At 42.8% G+C, this 22,297-nt stretch overlaps 1 protein-coding gene across 1 annotated transcript in view; it reads left to right on the plus strand.

Annotated features, from left to right (window-relative positions):
• ZMAT4 (zinc finger matrin-type 4) overlaps positions 1–22,297 on the plus strand; it is a 207,821-nt gene that overhangs the window by 159,819 nt on the left and 25,705 nt on the right. Inside the window, exon 6 of the mRNA XM_075257878.1 lies at positions 1,147–1,243. Within this exon, the coding sequence (XP_075113979.1) occupies positions 1,147–1,243 (97 nt within the window). The remainder of the gene's footprint in view (positions 1–1,146; positions 1,244–22,297) is intronic.

Genomic DNA, 22,297 nt, shown 5'->3' on the forward strand with positions numbered 1-22,297 from the left:
GCTCGGAGAGATGGAGGGAGGAGATGGCGATGTGCGATCAATCTCTGGCCATGGCGTTTATTTATTCTTCTGTCTCTGCCTATAGTGTAGATGACACTGCCATGTTCATTAAGGCGCCTTTATTATATCTGGAGGAAATAGGATTTAGGATGACTTCTTCTCCTTCTTATAGTCCACCACCGCGTGTACACAAGTATATTTTCCGTTCTATGCTTTCTCTTTTCTCATTTTTAACCATTTTTACTAAATGTAAGTCAACATCACAATGGTGGGGCATGAGGTGATCTTGGTCAATGTGGTTTATTGCTTATTTGCACATGGTACATTGGGGTCTCTTAGACGTCCATAGCTAATACCCAGAGACTCGTGGATTGAGGTGTTTCGCATGTTTTACAATGATTTCCACATTTAATGCCCGGGCTGCCTCTAGACTGAGATCTGTCATATAAATATTTATAAGCCGTAAAAACCAGCAAATGCAATATAAATGATAATGATAACAGCAAAAGCCTGTAAACAAAAGGCCCAATAAAAACGGAAAACCAAGTGGTGAGAAGTTTCTAAATCCAATGATTTACATCCTATAGATAGTATAAATTAGGCGATGTTCACATTTACGTTGGAGTCTCCATGGAAAATCACCTGCAAGTCTGACTTCATCTTCTTCAACTTCCATTCTATTAAGTGGGTCCATGGGGCTCTCTATAGCCGTCCGGCAGCCAATCTCTGGGTCCTCTGGCGGATCAGAACAATGGACAGCCCGACACTGGTGTGAGCCTAGTGAAGAACAGGACTAACAACTAATGGCCTATCCTTATTCTGATGATCTGCAGGGTGCTTGAAGGTCACGTGTTTACATATCAAATATTGATAACCCCTTTAAGGAACCTTTAAATATTAAGTATTTACTATTCTTAATAAGAAATGATCGCGCTATCCTTCTAGCTGCGTGCACTGGAATAGTAGTCGCCCAGATATGTATTGAGGTAGTCCTGCCGGTTATACGTGACATTAGGCCTGTTCCATCTGCTGCCTCTCCATGCCATGTACAATAATAGTCCAGAATATTGCTATCACAGCAGACTATTCCTATTCCGGGGCGACTTGTCCATCAGTTTAGACCTTGTCATTTTCTTGTCTCTCCAGCATTACGGAGCAGCTATTCATGTAACACCTGCAACATGGTGCTGAATTCAGTGGAGCAGTATCACGCACACCTGAAGGGCGCACGGCATCAGAACAAGTAAGTGACAACCCCATATTATCTGGCTTAAACATTGTGGGGGAGATTTTTAAACCTGAAACAGGGAATATTTTCCCATAGCAACCAGTTATTTCTAAGAACAAAAAACAAACAAACAAATTACTGCTGGTATTTATATACATTTATTCAGGTGCTGCATATTTGTTGCTGCGCTATATAAGGGACAGATGGTTCTGCACCATACAACCCCCTCAAGGACGAATGGACCTTAGGGGGTTGTATTGACCCTAGACTAGTGTATTGTAGTTACCCCTAGACTAGTGTATTTAGCAAAAGCTGTGGGGTGAATGGAGAGAAGATTCTGATTTATGTCACTGAGGAAATAGGTAAAAGACTTGGGCAGGTGAACTCCATTCACTATGGTAGACAGTGGTCAGGGCTGGCAGAGTTCAATCAACTCTGTAGTTCAAGTTTGGGTAGTAGTGAGTTGTCAGAACGTAACCCTTAAGTACTGTCATGGTGTTTATCATAATTATATGTGTATGATAGACACCATGATAGGACTTATGCTCTGTTCACATCTGCTTTTGTATTCCGTCTGGGGACAGTCTGCATGGAGACCTCTCCCTGAACAGAATACAAATGCAATTGCAGGCGCTGTGCTGTAAAAAGCACATGAACCCCATTGACTATAATGGGGTCCATGTGGTTGCCACGCACTGCCCGCACGAATAAGCGCTTGCAATTGCGTCTGTATTTCGTTCTGGGGAGTCTCCATGCGGACTCTCCCTGGACGGAATTAAAAAGCAGATATAAACCAACCCTTAAAGAGGACCTTTCACCATTTTGCCCACAGGCAGTTCTATATACTGCCGGAAAGCTGACAGTGCGCTGAGTTCAGCACACTGTCGGCTTTCCCGATGTGGGCCCAGTGTGAAGAGCTTACGGTCCGGTACCGTAGCTCTTCTATGGTCAGAAGGGAGATTCTGACACTTAACCAGAGACGTCCTTCTTCACAGCACAGCCAATCGCACTGTGCTGTGAGAGCCGGGAAGAATGCCCCCTCCCTCCCTGATAATGCTCGTCTATGGACGAGCTGTGTGAGCAGATGGAGGGGGCTTTCCTCCCGGCTCTCACAGCACAGCGCGATTGGCTGTGCTGTGAAGAAGGACGTCTCTGGCTACCTGTCAGAAACGCCCTTCTGACCATAGAGGAGCTACGGTACCGGACCGTAAGCTCTTCACACCGGGCCCAGATCGGGAAAGCTGACAGTGTGCGGAACTCAGCGCACTGTCAGCTTTCCGGCAGTATATAGAACTGCCTGTGGGCAAAATGGTGAAAGGTCCTCTTTAAGGGTTAAGACAGAGTCAAATGCCAAAGAAAGCAGAACTGTGTTCGTAGCTGCTACTTGTACCTAAAGGACCTTATTGCTCTGTGACTGGTTGCCTGGTAGAAGGTCCTTAACAAGTCTAAGGAAAACTCTGGCACAAGCCTTTTACAGGGTGAATATTTAGTGCACCAAAGTTTATCTTCTGAAGTCTATTTCCAGCCAGCCTAGGCTTCTTAAGGACCCTGCGCCGACTACCAACAATGCCTCTTGTTAGGTCTGTGCAGCTTATTGTGGGTTTCCAACCCAAATTTACTTGATCTGATTTACTTACAATTTGGTGACAACACGTCACCTATCTCTGCTGCTATTGTTTCCTCATGTTACTGTCATACTCCAGTGTTAGGGATAAAAACTCCATTGACCTCCTTATTACTTGTGATTTTTCCCTTAGTCCAGCTGTAAATGTAAACGTGCCATAAAGCTCCAGAGGCCGCAGCATGTAATAAGACTACATCCACATACGAGACGTTTATCACAAAGCCCAATATACTTCATCCTATAGAATTTTATTTAAAGACATAAAGATAATAATGGGAATGCTTATAACTTGATGCCGTCCTAAATACTGAAATTCTTACATAAAAAGCAGCATTATATTCAGGAAATTACATAGGGATGTGCGCGGGATATTGGCGAAGGTGAGATGAGATTTTGCATATTGAAAAAGTAATGATATCGGACCAGCCATCTCTGCAGGCAAGTAGCTACTAGAGATGTTAGCTAGTCTCCCATTAGAATGAATGGACGCAGCCGGTGAACAGGGGGTTAAGGCTGTGTGCCGGCTGCTTCCATTCATTCCTATGGAACCGCAGCGAGCTTTCACACTGAGTATACACTCCGCTCAGAATAAGTTGAACGTATACTCCGTGTGAAGGCTAAAATTGTTAGCTTTTCCCACACTGCTTGGCCAGTAGCAAAGCATTGTGGGAAATAAGCACCGATCTCGATTCCACCTAAAAAGATCATGTTCGGAATTCCAATGGCGATCGTGAAATTTTCTCGATCGCCAATCAGAATCCGATCTTTTCCAAACACGATCGCTCAATCCTACGTACTGGCTTTCGATGTATTAAAGCAGCAATGATGGTTGTATACAAATTAGTAAGAACAAACCGATGCCCATGAAACAGATATCTAGTGATTATTTCCACCTCGCTCCCCATATCTGACACTCCCGCTGCATACAAATGGATTCTGGTTTTAATAGGCCAACAGCACAGTGGGTTTCAGCATTAATAACACAATGTCCCAGATTTTGCACAAAGGGAAGTGTCTCTCCAGTGAATTGCACCCTTTCTCTTTTTAATTCTCAAATCACAATAAAGTTTACACTTCTGTAAATCTAGGCCAGTGTATTCACAGGTTCCGCGGTCTAACCCATCGTATATTATACTGTGCGGTTCGCTCTGAACGTTTCCTTCAGTATTCGGACAGCACTAGGCCATGGTTCCCTCATTTTTCTGTCAATGTCTCTGAGGTCGGAGATAAATGAATTATTCAGATAAAGCTCCTATAAGCAGACAGTACTAGACACTGATTGTGACAGGGCAGAAATAACGCTGCTATAAATCCAGCCGTTCTTCTCTGCTGCCCGGATTAGTCTCATCTAGTCATATTCTTGTTGTCAAACACACCGGCTCCTCCATGGACCCAATTATTGGGTTCTGTTCGGCGTTGAGACATCCATTATAAATGTAAGTCACAATCCTTTACCGGGTTCTTCGTGCAACAATCCCAATGGCGTCTGACCTATAATTGAGGTTCCCGTCGTTTTGACGTCAACAATACTTCTACATCCTGCGCTATCAGATGTGAAACCTGCCGAAAGAGTCAGTGGGATTCACAGAGAAGCAGAAGGATTATGTTCTAGCTCCATACCGTAGCTGTGATGCTAGTGTGAACATAGCCGATCTTTACAATGGGCTCCCATGACCCTGGTGATATAAGCGGGTGCATGCAGAGCTGTCCGCCCTTAACTTGGCTTCAGTTTAGTTAATGTCTCCTGATTTCTCTTGAAACAAATACAATGCAAAGCGGTTGATAGGGAATCCACATCACAACCACTGGGTGGCGATATGGAGGCATATATATATATATATATATATATATATATATATATATATATATATATATATATATATATGAAACTTCTTGTGGAAGAGTATCACAAAGTCATGTTGTTTTGGAAAGCTCATCTCCTGACACATCAAGCCAGGATGAAAGGTAAGTAAGGGCACATCTTTATCTCGCAGTGGGGCTTTCCTTAGTTATCTAGACGTGTGTGTGCGTGTATATGTAAATATATATATATATATGTGTGTATGTATATATATATATATATACAATGTTGTTTGTGTGTTTGTTCCTCAATAACGCAAGAACAGCTGAACAGTTTTCAATGAAATTTGGCGCATAGATAGTTTGTAACCTGGATTAACACACAGGACATTTTTTATCCCGGTAAATGACATGGCTTCACGACTGTTATGAATTTATTTTCACATACTATATAACACTGCTGTTGCAGCAGCTTATCTCAGGTTCTGATAATGCCAGGTCTGTTAACGCTCTATGTAAACACTCAGCTAACCCTCAGTCCATTGTGTACATGCATTTGCATATTATCTGATCTTCTCCAGGCAGTGCTGACACACTGAATTGGAAAACACCTTTAATCCGAATTGGCAGTTTGTCAATTTTAAACATGCATGGAAAAAGAAAATCTAATTTGTCACAAACGACGAGAGCTATGATCTTGAGATTTCAGGATCGATTTTATAATCCGATTTCCGATCATTTTCCAGCCAATCCCAATTGTGAAATTTGCTCGATCTGCTTTCTCCTCAAGCGGAGCTCAGGGGGATCATTAACACCAACAGCACACTCATTATATGGTGTCCCAGCGAGCTGCTGAGATGCCCGGTACAACCACAGGCACGGTGCGAGGAACAAGTTCAGCAGCAGGACAGCTTAAGAGCTGCCAAAACGCCAGAGCATGCGGATCATCAACGCCAACACCACGCTCATTAAATGGCTACCTAGCGAGCTGCTGAGATGCTGGAACAATCACGGGCACGGTGTGAGGAACAAGTTCAGTAGCAGGACAGCTTAAGAGCTGCTGAAATGCAGTAGCAGGCAAACCATCGACGGCAGCAATATGCTGAATAAAGGCAGATCATCGATGCCAACAACACGCAGATGAAGTCGCAGGCAGAGGCTAGTATAATATATAGTATTGAAAAGCATCCTATTATATTACTCCCAGCATGACTTGACTATACACCTGCTGTTAGAGATCTACTACCCGCAAAATTTATTCTGACCCTAAAATTAATTTTGAGCCCGAAATGGACCACAAAAAAAAATCAGTTTAGATCCCAGACTAGGCTTGTTCATTAAGTTATGGGCAGAATACACCGAGCTTAGACTCTGCAGTATGTGTATCCACTACAGAGGAGTCCGGTCAGGTTCATTATTGAATAGAGATGAGTGAGCCGATCCGAACAGCACGCACCATAGAAATGAATGGATGCACCTGGTACTTCCGCTTTGACGCCAGCCGGCCGCTTAACCCCCCACGTGCCGGCTACGTCCATTCATTTCTATGCGAGCGTGCTGTTCGGATCGACTGATCCGAACAGTACTCGCTCGTCTCTATTACTGAATATTCCCTATAATGGTTGTAGCCCTCATCTGTGGATGACTGGCCCAGGGGGGAATCCCTCTTTGACATTGGTGCAGACCCTGACATTGTGGGACTGCATACTGTGTATTGGTATAGATAATATATTCAGATAGGAGGTGGCCATTTGTCATGTTGGTTAGGAGTCGCCTACGGGCAGGTGCTTTACCTCCTAGGCCTGGAATAAAACACTGCCAGGATCGGGATATTTAAATTTCAGTGACTGATGTCTTTGTCAATACCAGAATGTAACCTGGGGCGGGCGCCTATGTGATGGATGCCAGGAAGAGATTATTTAAGAGTAGTACATGGCAAATCTCATGTGGTGTCATCTCAGATGTGTCTTGTGCAAGCAGCAGATAATCCTGGAAGAGCAGGAGCAAATATATATAAGGAGAGCAAGGGAAACCTGGAGGAGCGCGTTCTCTAAAATCTAAGAGAGCTGTGACAAATGTATCACGTACCTGTGCCATTATTTATAAATACTGATGTAGCCGTCAGACAACTGTGCAAAATCCCTTTTTTTAAAGATGAAGCAGATTTTGGGTTTGTCCCACACAGAGATTGTTCATGATAGAAAAAAAACATAGCTGCTGGCTTCCAAAAACTGCGCCCCATCAGTGCACAGGTTGTATGCGGTATTGCAGCTCAACGCCTTTTACTAGGGTTGAGCCGATCTTGAGATTTCAGGATCGATTTTAAAATCCTATTTCCGATCATTTTCCAGCCAATCCCGATCGTGAAATTTGCTCAATCGCTGATCGGGATCCGATCTTTCCCGATCGCTCAACCCTACCTTTTACTTAACTGTAAGGGCTACACTGCTCAAGTATCAGAGATACTCAGAGAATACTTTAGGAAACTGTTATGTGACAAATGATCAATTTCCTTTGCTGAAGATTCTGTGTTTTTCTCTCTGGTCTTACTCTACAGATGTGTCGGGGGTGAAGTCTGTTCATGTAGAAGAGACAGGTTTGTTACTTGGCACAACTCATAGTGCTCTAACTCGGTTTGTGTTTTACATAGAACAGCCAAACTTAAAGGGGTTGTCGGAGGAGTTGAATTTACCATAATATATATATATATATATATATATATATATATATATATATATATATATATATATATATACAGTATAGCAGATTTTTTTCTGCAGTGTATGGATGGGATTAGCCAAAATCCTGTCCACTTTGCATGTAATGTAAAATGCAGCATTTTCCCAATATGGGTGCTGACCTAAAGAGGTTTTCTTATAAGAAATATTCATTATTACCTATCCACAGGACACAATAGGTGATAAGTGTATAATTGCTGGACTTCCAACCACTGGAACCCCCATGGATAATACGTGAATAAAGCAGTAGTGCATATGTATGACCACCTCTCCATTCACTTCTATGGACTGATGGATTTCTATACTTGTCCCCTTCGGTGGTGGACTTAATACAGCTCCATGTGTCAGGACACTCATTCCTGTGATTTGTGAAGGTTCCAGTCATCAGACATTTATCCACTAGCCCCTTTAAAGAGATCCTAATACAGGGAGATTCACCTGAAAGAGGCCCCGAATATTCTGTAATAACTCTCGCTAGGATGAAGCGAGCAGTTTGGTGCTCCTGAATGGCGGTGATACGATACGTCAGCAATTTTGTGTTTGACATGCTGAATAAGTTCTCCCAGTCTCCAGTGTTCGGCGTCTCAGAGGTTTCATAGGTGACTTCTCCAGACAATGTTGCACGTCATTGATTGTGTCCTGCACGAGAAGGGATCCATGATCTGGTGGTTTCCTACTTCCATACCATCTTCTGAATAACATCTGACATTACTTAAGGACTCACTTCTTGGCACTGTACTCCGCCATCCTCACGAGAAGTCAAGTGACTGGAGTGAAGAGGTACAGGGGTATGCAACTGGAAGTTGCAAACTGAGGTTAAAAGGTCGTCATGGCATCCATTATGGGGACATCCCGGCTTGTTGGCAGCTCCATATACTGAGGACCGCATTGCACATTCCTTCATTGACATTGCTTTGTCCTATTATTACAGAATATTCTTTTGCGTGAATCTTCCTGTAGTTGGGAATTGCTGGAGTCCGTCCTGATATCTGAGCAGCATACATAATGACGGGGGATTGTGATGGACGTCTGGTCGGCGTGTAATGCTGATAATAATATCTCCTATAATACAGTCCTGCAGATGGAGATGAGATTAGGTCGCTCGCTGCTCACACTACATAATCACAATGTCCTCTGCTTTGTGCCTCACTGAGTAAATGCTCCATGTACTAGTATTAATGTACAATCCAAGACTCCATTACCTTAGATGAAAAGCGCTCATCCCAAATAATGTACCTCTCCAATAATGAGAAATAATTGGTTAACGACAGCCCATACTGTATATCTACAAGACATCCCATAAATAGTGATCCCCAAACTACAACTCCCAGCATGCCCTGATGGCGGCACATTTATAGGTACCTGCCAACCCCATGCCCTGAATGTGTTGTCAGTGGAACAATCTTTAGAGCTCTACATTGCCATCTGTTGGCTGCGTCTGTAAGGACACCCTTCTCTGTACATACAGTATCGCTATAATGTTGCCGTCACAAGTAATTTAGCAGCACGTCTGCGCTTTGTGGTAGCTCAGACCTGGTTTATGTTTTGCAGGTGATACAATTCTTACAATGGCTGGCGTTTATTTGCGGAATAACTGCAGTGCGCCTTCTAACGTGACAGCGGGGGCAGGGGGCGACGGCGGAAATATATTCCACGGTTTTATTGGGGTTAGATACTAAAGGTAAAAGACTTTGTATTGATTTTTCTTTATAACGGTGTAAATTGACGATGCGGGGAGAGACGCGGGATCACTTTTTCTCCTTCTATTGATTCTATAATCTGAGCTGCAGCCAAGAAAAAAAAAACCTACCGTCCTGGTGGTGGCATATCTCAGCTTCATATTCTTCTATGTACTCTACCGGGTCTGAGGCTTTGTTACTTTCTAATAAATGCATTTATTGGAGACTGAGTTCAGTCCATCGAGTTGTTAAATTCTGTGCCTGGGAAAGCTGAGTGACAAGCAATGTGGGGGCCATGATATCTCTCATGTGGTCTGACCTAGTGTTGGAGGGCTGGATAACCTATCTGCCCAGCTGGGTGTAGTCCTATCTGGTAGTTCCACCAGGGACCAGTTTCAGCAAGACCATTTTTCTATGGCTCGGTGGGGGCGGGAAGGGGTGAGGTTGGGGGGCGCGGTTAAGCATGGGGGTGTAGAAAAGCACCTCCGGTATCGGTATTGCTGATGACCGGAAGTATCACATGCATTCCACATGGCAGAGATGCATAGAGAACTGTGACAGTGGTATGATGTCAAGGGGATAGTATGGAGGCAGGAAGTAAGTGTAAAACAGAAGAAGTTGCCCAAAGTTTGGTAGGCGAGTGCGGGGTGGAGCCAAGACCCGCTGCATGTCCTGCATAGTACTAGAATCCCGGACATACAGCGGGTCCCGGGTCAACCCTGCACTTTGCTCACCTTATCCCGATGAGCAACAACCAAGCTGCTGACTCCTCGCCGCCGGTACGCAGACCACTGCAACATGCCCCACGGCCCGGTACTGGTCCGCAGACCGGCGGTTGGGGACCCCTGGCTTAAATAATCCCACCGTACAGTGCTCAAATAACATGATCTACTGGCAAATGCTAATCTCAAACAATACGGTATGGTCAGCCATATTTCCCCTATGTTGTACATACAGTATAGATCTGACATCTCTGGACTATGTTACATATTAAAAAGAAAACTGACAAGTGAATACAATCTATTGTTCACAGTTATCGGCCATTTCACAAAGTATCAGTAGCAGAAAGTTGTATAAGTTGCGGTGAGATTTTTTATGTATACGGTGGTAATAATATTCAGGTTTATAGTGCTATAATCTGAGATCCTGCAGACAGATGTGTTTATAATGAAGCATTTCCCAGGTTATCCCTGGAGTCACAGAGCGCTGCATCTGCACAAATATCTCCATGTCCCCAGATGTTCCTCCGCACCACGTCTGTCTCTAAGGGATACATTCACACAGAAGGGATTTGATAGACAGTACTAATAGCAATCTCTCCAGCAGGCTCAGTGCAGTGCTCAGTTGTTCTTCTTGTAGTGCGCTCAATCAGGTTGTTGTTTTATCTTCCCCCATGTGGAGATGAGGGGAACTACAGTTTGTATTAATGTGCCAATGTATCTGATGACATCACACTGCTAGAATACAGTATATATTTTAATATAATAGCCAATTTTGTTGTTGTGCCCTCTAGTGGCACTGCAGCACGTTGGTGTCTTCACACAGTTCCACACACTGGAGGATTAGATACACGCGTCTGCACACAGTACCACATGCCGGAGGATTAGATACATGCGTCTGCACACAGTACCACATGCCGGAGAATTAAATACATGTGTCTGCACACAGTACCACATGCCGGAGGATTAAATAAACGAGTCTGCACACAGTACCACATGCCGGAGGATTAGATACACGCGTCTGCACACAGTACCACATGCTGGAGGATTAGATATGAGCCTCTGAACAGAGTACCCAATATCAGAGCTTTACTCCAGGTATCCATAGCAACCCAGCCATTTTTCTTTACTGCTGTATGTCAGCTTTAAAGGGGTAGGGCACAGTGGATGACACTGTTACACAAGGTCACATACACACAGCTTTACTCCAGGTATCCATACCAACCGATCACAGATTTTTCACCGATATCCAAACTGAGATAAACATGATCACATGATGCTTATGGACACACACACAAACGACATACAAAATACACCAGTGCAAAACTGGGCAATTCTTATGGGGCCAGTACACAAACAAAAAATGAAATATACCCATGCGAAGCCGGGTCCTCCTGCTAGTACATATATGTGGGGCTGTTATTAAGGCATTGTAGGATAGTATTATTTTATTTCATTTTCTATAAAACCAGCCCGCACAGTTTATGGTGATCACTGGCGAGATCCCGGGACTCTGACCTTTGCCTTGACCTCCCAGATTCGGCCTTGATCACACTTTCCCTCAGAGGAATTACTTGTATCAGGAATGACAAATCCATTGCACCATTGTACAGAGCGATGTGAGGTTTCCCAGGACGTGACTGTTTTCCTCCTCCATCCTCAGCCAGGCTGTGTACGTATAATTAATGCTTCCACCAGGGAGGCCGGGTTAGGTTTTAATTATTGAAACCTTTATTCTAAGCAGCTGTTCTATAAAGGCTATTTTATTAGGAAGCGATCGCCTCTTTGGCCTCATAACTTGTAAGCTGCAGGGAATCGCTACTACTTCTTCCTTTCCTTGGGCTTTGGAATTAAGAAATGCGTAGGGAATTTTCTTAGGGTAGATCAAAGTAGGTGTTGTACAGTATAATAGAGAGCAGTGTCTCATAGGTCGACAATATGAAGTGAAATGCAAACCAACTTTGCAATAGGTCTTAATGTTCAGTGTTTTGTGTCTACAGGCCAGATGCAGGCCTATGTATCTCCACGTGAAAAACTGATACCCAAACCGGACTTGCGGTGTTTTCTACTTCTTGATCCTATAACATAAATGAGAAGTAATGGGGTGGATAGAAGAGAGTATGACAGCAGGATCAGACTACAAATGTGTTGTAGTCTGTTACCATGGAGACAAATAGCTTTGGATAAGAGCTCTAGACTCTAAATAATGGGAAATTTGAAAGCAAGACCCATTGCAAAAATACAAGTTATCCTGCACTAAATGCACTGGAAAACTATGTGGTCATGGCCTTATTGTATAAGGACATCCATACCTCCAGAACAGGCTACCCCAGGTGATAACCTCATGGCTGACTACTGTCTCCACTTGTCTAGTTCTTTATTATTACAGGAATTACCATATTTTTTTTATCGCCAACTTATCCTTCCAGTGAAACGTAACTAAGAGGAGAAGATTGCCTTCCTAGCTCTCAAGGGGCATGTTGGCAATCACGAGGCCTACGTAGCTTACGGAAATCTCATGTTTCTACTATGACTACACCTGTATACTATGAGCCATTTCAGAAGAAAAAAAAAAAAAAAAAATTCCCTGATTTGACTAGAATCTAAAACTAATTTTTTTTGCCTAACTGTTTTTGGAAGACGACGACCTACTGCGTCTTATCTTGAAATGTTCTGCAATTATGCACTCGATGTCCTTAAAACCAGTTGAAGGGGAGGTCCTGCAGAGCCCACCTGACTAGATAAAACTCTGATTTCCAAGAAGATACTTAAAATTTCTTGAGAAGAACGGCTCTAAACCGACATGAAAATTATGCCAATTATCCTCCCGGCCCTGGTAAATTTCTGGCGGAGAGCGCTAATGAGAAGCTCAGAAGATGCCCCCACACTGCGGCTGCTTACTAATCCTGGTTTAATGGCCACGGGCCAACACCAGGGAACTAGCCATGTCATCTACCCTCTCCAATAAGAGATTATTGTATCTATGAAATACACGAGATGGACAGAATGCTTTTACTGTATGGCAGAACGTTTACATAGAATTTTTGCTTTTTGGAAGCTGGTGATAACTACAGTAGTATGTCTGCACCTAGGGAGACCTGGACACGCTTAGGGAAAGGCAGCGTCACTTTAAATGGCACTATCTCAAGCATTAGAAAGCCTAGAACCTTGCTTTTGGTGTCATATGAAAGAAGAGCTCACATATATATATATATATATATATATATATATATATATATATATATATATACAGTCCTATGAAAAAGTTTGGGCACCCCTATTAATCTTAATCATTTTTAGTTCTAAATATTTTGGTGTTTGCAACAGCCATTTCAGTTTGATATATCTAATAACTGATGGACACAGTAATATTTCAGGATTGAAATGAGGTTTATTGTACTAACAGAAAATGTGCAATATGCATTAAACCAAAATTTGACCGGTGCAAAAGTATGGGCACCTCAACAGAAAAGTGACATTAATATTTAGTAGATCCTCCTTTTGCAAAGATAACAGCCTCTAGTCGCTTCCTGTAGCTTTTAATCAGTTCCTGGATCCTGGATAAAGGTATTTTGGACAAACAATTCAAGTTCAGTTAAGTTAGATGGTCGCCGAGCATGGACAGCCCGCTTCAAATCATCCCACAGATGTTCAATGATATTCAGGTCTGGGGACTGGGATGGCCATTCCAGAACATTGTAATTGTTCCTCTGCATGAATGCCTGAGGATTTGGAGCGGTGTTTTGGATCATTGTCTTGCTGAAATATCCATCCCCGGCGTAACTTCAACTTCGTCACTGATTCTTGAACATTATTCTCAAGAATCTGCTGATACTGAGTGGAATCCATGAGACTCTCAACTTTAACAAGATTCCCGATGCCGGCATTGGCCACACAGCCCCAAAGCATGATGGAACCTCCACCAAATTTTACAGTGGGTAGCAAGTGTTTTTCTTGGAATGCTGTTTCTTTTTGGACGCCATGCATAACGCCTTTTTTTTATAACCAAACAACTCAATTTTTGTTTCCAAAATGAAGCTGCCTTGTCCAAATGTGCTTTTTCATACCTCAGGCAACTCTATTTGTGGCGTACGTGCAGAAACGGCTTCTTTCTCATCACTCTCCCATACAGCTTCTATTTGTGCAAAGTGCGCTGTATAGTTGACCGATGCACAGTGACACCATCTGCAGCAAGATGATGCTGCAGCTCTTTGGAGGTGTCTGTGGATTGTCCTTGACTGTTCTCACCATTCTTCTTCTCTGCCTTTCTGATATTTTTCTTGGCCTGCCACTTCTGGGCTTAACAAGAACTGTCCCTGTGGTCTTCCATTTCCTTACTATGTTCCTCACAGTGGAAACTGACAGGTTAAATCTCTGAGACAACTTTTTGTATCCTTCCCCTGAACAACTATGTTGAACAATCTTTGTTTTCAGATCATTTGAGAGTTGTTTTGAGTAGCCCATGATGCCACTCTTCAGAGGAGATTCAAATAGGAGATCAACTTGCAATTGGCCACCTTAAATACCTTTTCTTATGATTGGATACATCTGGCTATGAAGTTCAAAGCTCACTGAGGTTACAAAACCAATTTTGTGCTTCAGTAAGTCAGTAAAAAGTAGTTAGGGGAATTCAAATCAATAAAATGATAAGGGTGCCCATACTTTTGCACCGGTCAAATTTTGGTTTAATGCATATTGCACATTTTCTGTTAGTACAATAAACCTCATTTCAATCCTGAAATATTACTGTGTCCATCAGTTATTAGATATATCAAACTGAAATGGCTGTTGCAAACACCAAAATATTTAGAACAAAAAATGATTAAGATTAATAGGGGTGCCCAAACTTTTTCATAGGACTGTATATATATATATATATATATATATATATATATATATATATATATATATATATAATCTCTGAATATAAATATCATGATGATGAGAATCTCCTCTTTCATAAGTCACGAAAAGCAAGTTTCTATGTTTTATAATGCTCGAGTTCTCTCCATGAAGTGACCCACCTCACAGCCCGTACTCCTTACACAATGAGAACATGAGAAGCAGGAACAGTTCTCAATAGAGAAGCCAAGAAAAGAGTGAAAAAATACAGGATTTCACACAAAGGAGACAAAATGTGCTAGTAAAGTGTATTACAAAATGTATTATTAATGTTACAAATGCTTCCAGAAAATCTAAATTTATCCCAAAGTTTAGTTGCGCTTTAACGCTAGATCAATTACAATATGGGCATCAGGAGGGGACTAGAGATATATATATATATTCTGTAGTGGCAAATGGTGGGGGAAATAACGTGGTAGCATACAATGTCAGGGTCACTATAGGGGAGTTGTAATGTGTGGGAGCACAAAGAGACATTGATGAGATGGGAGTGAGGTCTTACAATACATACATTTGCCATGGTGCGTTGCACATTGTCCCTCTTTCAGTCCTTTTGTATTGCAAATCCAGCAGATCGTGTTGTCCAATGTCCAGATGTAGCAGAGCTTAGTTGGTCTATCTGTGGCATAGTTAGTTGGCATATCTATGTAAGTCGAGCAGAACATGTTCTCATCGAAATTCATAACAAAAACAATAAAAGGTACATACACACACAGTGTGTTACATATTATGTCGTCCATTGACGCCCCGTAATAAATTCCCCATCAGTCATAGAAATATAATTCCTTGGTGTTGATGTAAGAAGTATGGCCGCAGCAATAGTAATAAGTCTAGGGTCTTGTAATCCCACTGGTGACACCTCTAATAGATGAAATCCATAGGACTGTTGTCAGACCCTCACCCTGGTGATAATTTGGCTATAAGACACCTAGGTAAGAGTGCTGACTATTATTACTGTACCCAAACTACTGCAGCCCTATAGGCTCCTCCATTTGTATAGGACAAGCAGCAGACATTTGCAAACCCAAAGATTTGGAGAGATGTTGAAAAGCTGTAGATGGATCTTGTATTCGATCACCGATATAAGTGATATAATACAAGAGTGTCGTGATATAGTAAATGTTTGTCAGTGCCTTAAAGGGGTTAACCCTCTATTAACAGGTATGCCGTATACACAGGGTAGGGGATAGGGGTGTGATGGTTGGGGGTCTCTGGCACTTGTGCTTCAAATGGTGCAGTGGTCATACATGCACCCCATTGCTGCTCTCGCACAGGGCACTTGGAGACCCCCTCCCCCATCTTCATGTTCATTAAACACTTATTCCCAGGAGAGGGAATAAATACTGAGTTGGGATATCATAATAACTTGCAGTAAGTGTTCACTCAGGGGCCATGTTTTTCTGGCTCTATACAGTCTGTTCTGCCTTGGTGCAAGTGCTTGTCTAGTGATACCCGAAGGCCTTGACCAGGTGTACAGGTCAAGTTGGTGCCGATTTTTTTTTTTTTTTTTTTTTTAAAGGAAGGCAATTGGACCGTTCTCAGAGTCATGTGAGTGTCTTTGATTTCTGTGGGGGGTTCTGTCCTGTTCTGATATCATGGAGGAGGATAGGACCTGGGCTACAGCAGAATGGAACAGGGCATTGAAGCCCCGCTTAGATGGAAGACTCAGTCGTATGCATGGGGCCCATAATGGTTGGGTTTGGAGAAAATCCTGATTCTAGCCATGATCAAACATGAGTGCAACATGATAAAAGGCCAGCCCCCCCCCCCCCATTGATGAGGGCACCTCTTTCTCAGGTTGCCAATAGGACATGTTATGAGATACGACCGCCTCTTTAAGCTGTATACTCTCTCTGGCATGAGACTTCAGCTCTGTGCAGGTTTGGTGCAGTCACAGCCATTACATTTTGCAATCATAACCATCATTTTTGGATACATATGAAAAACATTCCATGAATGCAAACAGAGTTATTGCTCGTTCCTATCCATCATCTTTGTATATCCAGTATTTCAGGGTCAAACACTAGAGAGCTACAGTGAATAAGCAGAGGGGAGGAAAGCAAGACGACGCATAGATCACAATTACTCGGCAGCAGACACATTCAGGGGGCTGCTCCCCTCCTCTAAATTGCATCCTTCATTCCCTGAGCTAGAAACTTTCCCATGTCGTGTTCTGTCCTTACACTTTCATTACTGGCCCATTTTTCTTGTCTTCTCTGACACTGACAGATCCTTCTGCCGCTGCCCACATACTCTGCGCCCATAAACACACAGCCGTCACATCCTGGCAGGCAGCTGGAGGCAGCGCACGACTTACATCTCTGTCTAGGATGGTTAGTAATTACCATAGCCATGATCTGATACGCCAATGGCTTCAAGGTTGAATTAATCCTGATATAAAGTTGCAATAAACACAGATACATTGTTTAACCCCTTAAAGACCAAGAAAATTTTCATTTGAGCGTATCCGTTTTTTTCCTTTCCTAGAGCCGTTATTTTTATATTTTTTCAGTTCAGTGTCACGTGACAGCTTATTGTTTGTGGGATAGATTGAAGTTTGTAATGGCGCCATTCTGTATCCTGTGCAATGTGCTGGGAAGCTGGAAAAGAAAATCAGAACATATCTAAGCATTGCAATCTGCTAATAAACCTGGCAGCAAGTGTTACATTCCCCTGTAGGAATGAAGAAGCATTACACTGTGCACACTGACCTCACTGGGCTTCACAGAAAGCCCATTATGTGAGTCTCCCCAAAACAGGGAACTCTTTGTAGCCACTCTTGGCACCAGATAATGATAGAGTCAGAATGAAGGACCTCTACCCCCTCTAACTCAGAATAGAGTATTTTTGGGGGATGAAAAGCGTTTTCTCACCTAGACAACCCCTTTAAGAAAGAGTGGAATGCCTTGGAGTCCCTGTGTTACTATTTTTCCAGTGCATTTGAGTTTTTATGTGTTAATACAAGGAAATACAGCTGACGCCGGACTAGTTAATCCCAAACTTTTGGCTGCAGGCGCCTTTATTCACTTGACTAGCGCAGCGCTTGAGTAGAAGGTCAGCAGATTGTGTTGCAGTTCAGTGATCGGTGCAGTCGACTCAAAAATTTTCAGCATGACAAGCTGATATTTCTCTCACCATTGACCCAGCAGGTTAATCCACACAAACGATAAGGCAGTGAAATGTGGTGAAGGGTGATATACAAAAATAAGCTGAGAAGTGCGCGAGGTAACTCGGAAACTCTGCATCGCTCTCCTCTAGGCAGGTTTATCAGACTCTCACAGCCAAGGTGGAGCAGAGAATACCAAGCTGTATATATATATATATATATATCCTAAAATGACATTTTCATTAAAGCCTATGGCATTTTGGAGAATTATAAATCAGGAAAACATTTTATAAGGGCGCCCCAGGTGGTGGTGGTGATGATAGACAAGGTGTCCTGTGTGACGGGGTCTCCACATCCATTACATACATTGGAAATACATGGTCACCATAGCAGCACTTTTCCATCTGATGTATTTATCTATAGGCACATAGGGCAAAGAAAAGGAAAAATAAACCTAGAAATTACATTAAAAAACATATCCCGGCAGTCACATCCTTAAAGGGATTCTATCATTGGATACCTTTTTATTTCTCACTAACACTTAGGAATAGCCTTAAGAAAGGTTATTCTTCTCCTACCTTTAGATGTCTTCTCTGCGCCGCCGTTCGGTAGAAATCCCGATTTCCTTCGATATGCAAATAGTCTGTCTTAAGGCCATTCCTATGAGTTATCGAGAAAAAAAGGGTACCCAATGATCGGATCCCTTTAAAGGGGTTTTCATTCTATGGACATGTATGGTGGTGTAAGTGCAGGTCCTCACTGAAGATAGTCTTGATATTGATATTTTCCTGCCTTTATATTTGTGATACTTCTATGCATGTCATCATTGCAGATTGTATTAATAAAGTGTCACGCTGCAATGGGAAAAGCCTCACAATATCAGGAGTTTTCACACCCCTTTGGGAGTCCAGTTCCAGGGTTTCGTTCTGTGCCGTGTCTGTATCTGCCGCTACAAAAATCTTCATTGCAGACGCTACTTTAAACTTTTGTCAGGCCTTTTAGGTTTTATTTTGCTTCTGACCTAGTTCCTCTACCGGGAGGCTTTAAATAAGCGATTACAGCCCCTTTTGAAGAGATTTTTTTTTTCCGTCTTCCTTCCAAGTTGTTTTGTTTGAAGCGTGTAGGAGGAGGTAATAGAGATATACAGCTGACTTACTTGATGTAAAAAGACCTAACCCCTGAAGCCGGATATAATCACTCAGCTCGCACTGTCTCTGACTCCTGGGCCATCCTGATAAGAACCTAACAACCTAGGAGAGATTCGGCACATTGTGCTACTGTATGAATGATGGATTTTATTATTTCCCCTTATCACCGTTTGACGGAAGACTGGATAAATAAGTGAATTAACTGGAGCTGAAGAGAATTAAATACAGAGGTGTCACGGGACTTGAGTCAAAGAAATAAGTTTTACAGAGTCACTGGACATCTAATGGCTGATCGGACCTTTTCTTGCCTCTGTTCGCTTCAAATAAATGGGGAAGAATTGATTGTAATGACCATGGTGAATGCGCTGGACATTGTAGGAAGGTTTACAATATTGTAAAGGCACTTTATAGAGACAGTATTGTACCATGCTGTACAATATAAGCTAGAAAATAGGCCTCTATGGAATAACCAGTGATGACATGCCATACAGCTCATACAATGTATTCGTGCGACAATACCGCATTGACACAATGGTATAAGCTGGGTTACGGCAGTCAGTATTGGATCAGAACAGATTTCCGTTCCCCCAGAACCACTAGAGAATGTGATTGTGAAAGATCTCATTCGGATGTCGTCAATGGGAGAAGACACAGGCCAAGATATGAGAGTATTTAGAAATGGTGCCAAGGGTCAAACCCAGGAGTACGGCAACAGGCACTAGGCAGAGAATCTGTAGGACAAGCCAGGACCATTGTCAGGAACAAGGCTGAGGTCAGGATCCGGATTAAATTCAGGAATAGCAGATACCCACAGTCAATATTAGGCAATATTTATGTTTTATCTAAAATTGCAGTAACACATTGGATATAAAATAATGGTGGCAGTCCTGTGATATAATGCAGTTTTAGAGCCACAGTCCATCTCAGGCTGACTAAACTAAGAGGTAGAGTCTAAAGGATCATTTCACAAAGCTGTGTTTGGGCTTGGAAGAAGAGCCTTTGGATTAGTCAGATTTACCATCTTGTCAGTTCCGTTCAGGCCACTAAATCTGACCACTATATGGACTGTTTTTCATGGCTTAAAACATGCCCATGTGGAATGGCCCCAAGTAGTCCCTTGATCTTCTCCACAAGGAAATATGGACTTAGCTGAAGGACTTCTAGGTTGCAGTCACAGGTTGGTAGAGGTAGCATTGATAGACCAGGGCATTGTCACCAGAATGTGACAGGCCAAAGGGAGAGCATGGAGTCGAACAGTAGGCACAAAGCAGGCAAACCAAAAGACAAGGCAGGAGCAAGGTCAAGAACAAGGTGGAGATCAGGACCAAACGGAATAGCAATGTACATGAACTAAAGACAGACAAGGAATGAATCTTAAACATCTGGCATAGAATGGCATAATAATTCCCCTGTGAATACAACTCTGGAATTTATGAAATTGAGAACGATGGCGTGAACATGAGGGATATGGCCAAGAACAGGTGTCAAAGCAGGAGTAGAGGCAGTACCCAACTGCAAAACCATCAGTAACAAGCTGCGGTTACCCACCGGAACTCGGGCAAGGAACAGTCCATTGTAGGACATTGTATTTTAGGTTTTCCCAGAAGGATACAGATTAACAAACTCCTAGCACCAGGAATAAAATATCTGCAAGCTTTTGTTTCAGAAAGAAGATTTTCAGCGATATCTGTTGCTCATAACTCAAACTGTAGGACGTGGAGTCACTTTCCCTGCCTCCGCATAGATCTCATGGCGCACATGTTCTCGGGGCATGGTATTTCTCCTCAGAGGTCTCTTGATAGCTGGTTCTTTATAGAACTTTCCACATTCCCTGCCTCTTAGTGTTGAGCTCTCTCTTATCTTCTAGGTCCATGCAGGCCACATTGATGATCTGTTAGATCATCCTTCACTAAAACAAATATGGCCTGCAATTTCATTGTAAATGTCTACACCCCGGTCTGTAAGAGTAATACGTGTTTGATCTATTTCACATAGCGGAGAGTGAGGTAGGAGAGCAATCGTGACCCAAGGCTGAGAGATCTGTCACCACCACTGACAGCTCATTACAAGCTTGGAGAGGGCATCCCTTGAGGAAGAAAGGTGGGCGATTGATAGTCCCCTTCTGGCGTCTGTGCCCTTGAGTGAAACAAAATTCAATAACTTGGAAGAGAGTGCAATAATCTTTCTCCATTACCCTGACTGTGAGAGCCATCATAGAAGAGGCTATTGCAAAATTGAATAAGAAGAAAGTTACACTGATGTGATAATGATCTCCATGATTAATTTTAATATACCAGATACTGCAATAACACACTGAGCTGTCAGGACGGTTTATACAACCTATGGCCAGAAACACTTGATGTCACTGCCATTGGCATCGGAGCGATGCTGAATACTCATTAGGCAGTGAATCATCTTTCTCCCTTTTCGCACCACATCGAAGCTCCGTCTGTACCTACATAGCCGGCAAACTAATTAAGATGGGACTTCTTTAATCAATCTGTAACTATGCCAGGATAATTTTCTTTGCCCGTCATCCCTCCTTTTATGTACAGAGACATTTGTGATGCCCACTAGTTGTAAAGACACAATAATGGGCCTATTAATAGTAATAACTCTAATAAACTGGGCCATGAACATAAATATTAATGTGGCCTTATGACCGGGACTAACAATGCCCAGCCTTGGAAGTTTTCCTATTGTCGGCTGCCTGGAACTGCACCAAGCCATAGAGTAAAAGTCAGTGGTCCCGGACCAAAACTGAATCTTGCAATATCTGTCAAAGGTCAGATGCCTTTAATATATGGCACCTTATAGGCATATACTGATCTATGCAAACCCAGAAGAGGTCAAGGGACTCTCTTGGCCTTCTTCAGGCCAAGTCATGTTGGCTAATGTACTGGATCTTGTTAATTCCTTGCAATGCAATAGATCTGCACCCGCCCCTGGGGCGTACTACAGCTTCCAGCAGGCAGAGCAGCCATTTTGTACACACCTTTCCTCCACAGTACCATGCACGTGACACTTCTGGATTCTGCTGCCAGTGCCCATAAAATTTTTCCTTCTTGCTAATGTTAGGGCCAGCCAGAGCAAAGGTTCCTAGTTGTCTAGTGTCCTGCACAGTTGTACCAGTTTGGTACTGCTTGGTTTATCTTGTACCCTTTGCTGATCCAGTCTGTTCCTGATCATAGCACCAGCGCTTCCAGCCGTGACCTTGGACTGTATGTACACTCTGCATTTAGCCTGATCCCAGGTCTATAACCTGCCTGGTCAGATGTCTCCAACAGTGGCACCGCTCTGAGACCTGCCGATCTCCCTGTAGTAACGTCCAGTTCCTGTACAGTAATAGTCCT

This window comes from Leptodactylus fuscus, chromosome 10, assembly GCF_031893055.1.
Source record: "Leptodactylus fuscus isolate aLepFus1 chromosome 10, aLepFus1.hap2, whole genome shotgun sequence".
NCBI classification, from domain to species: Eukaryota; Metazoa; Chordata; class Amphibia; order Anura; family Leptodactylidae; genus Leptodactylus; species Leptodactylus fuscus.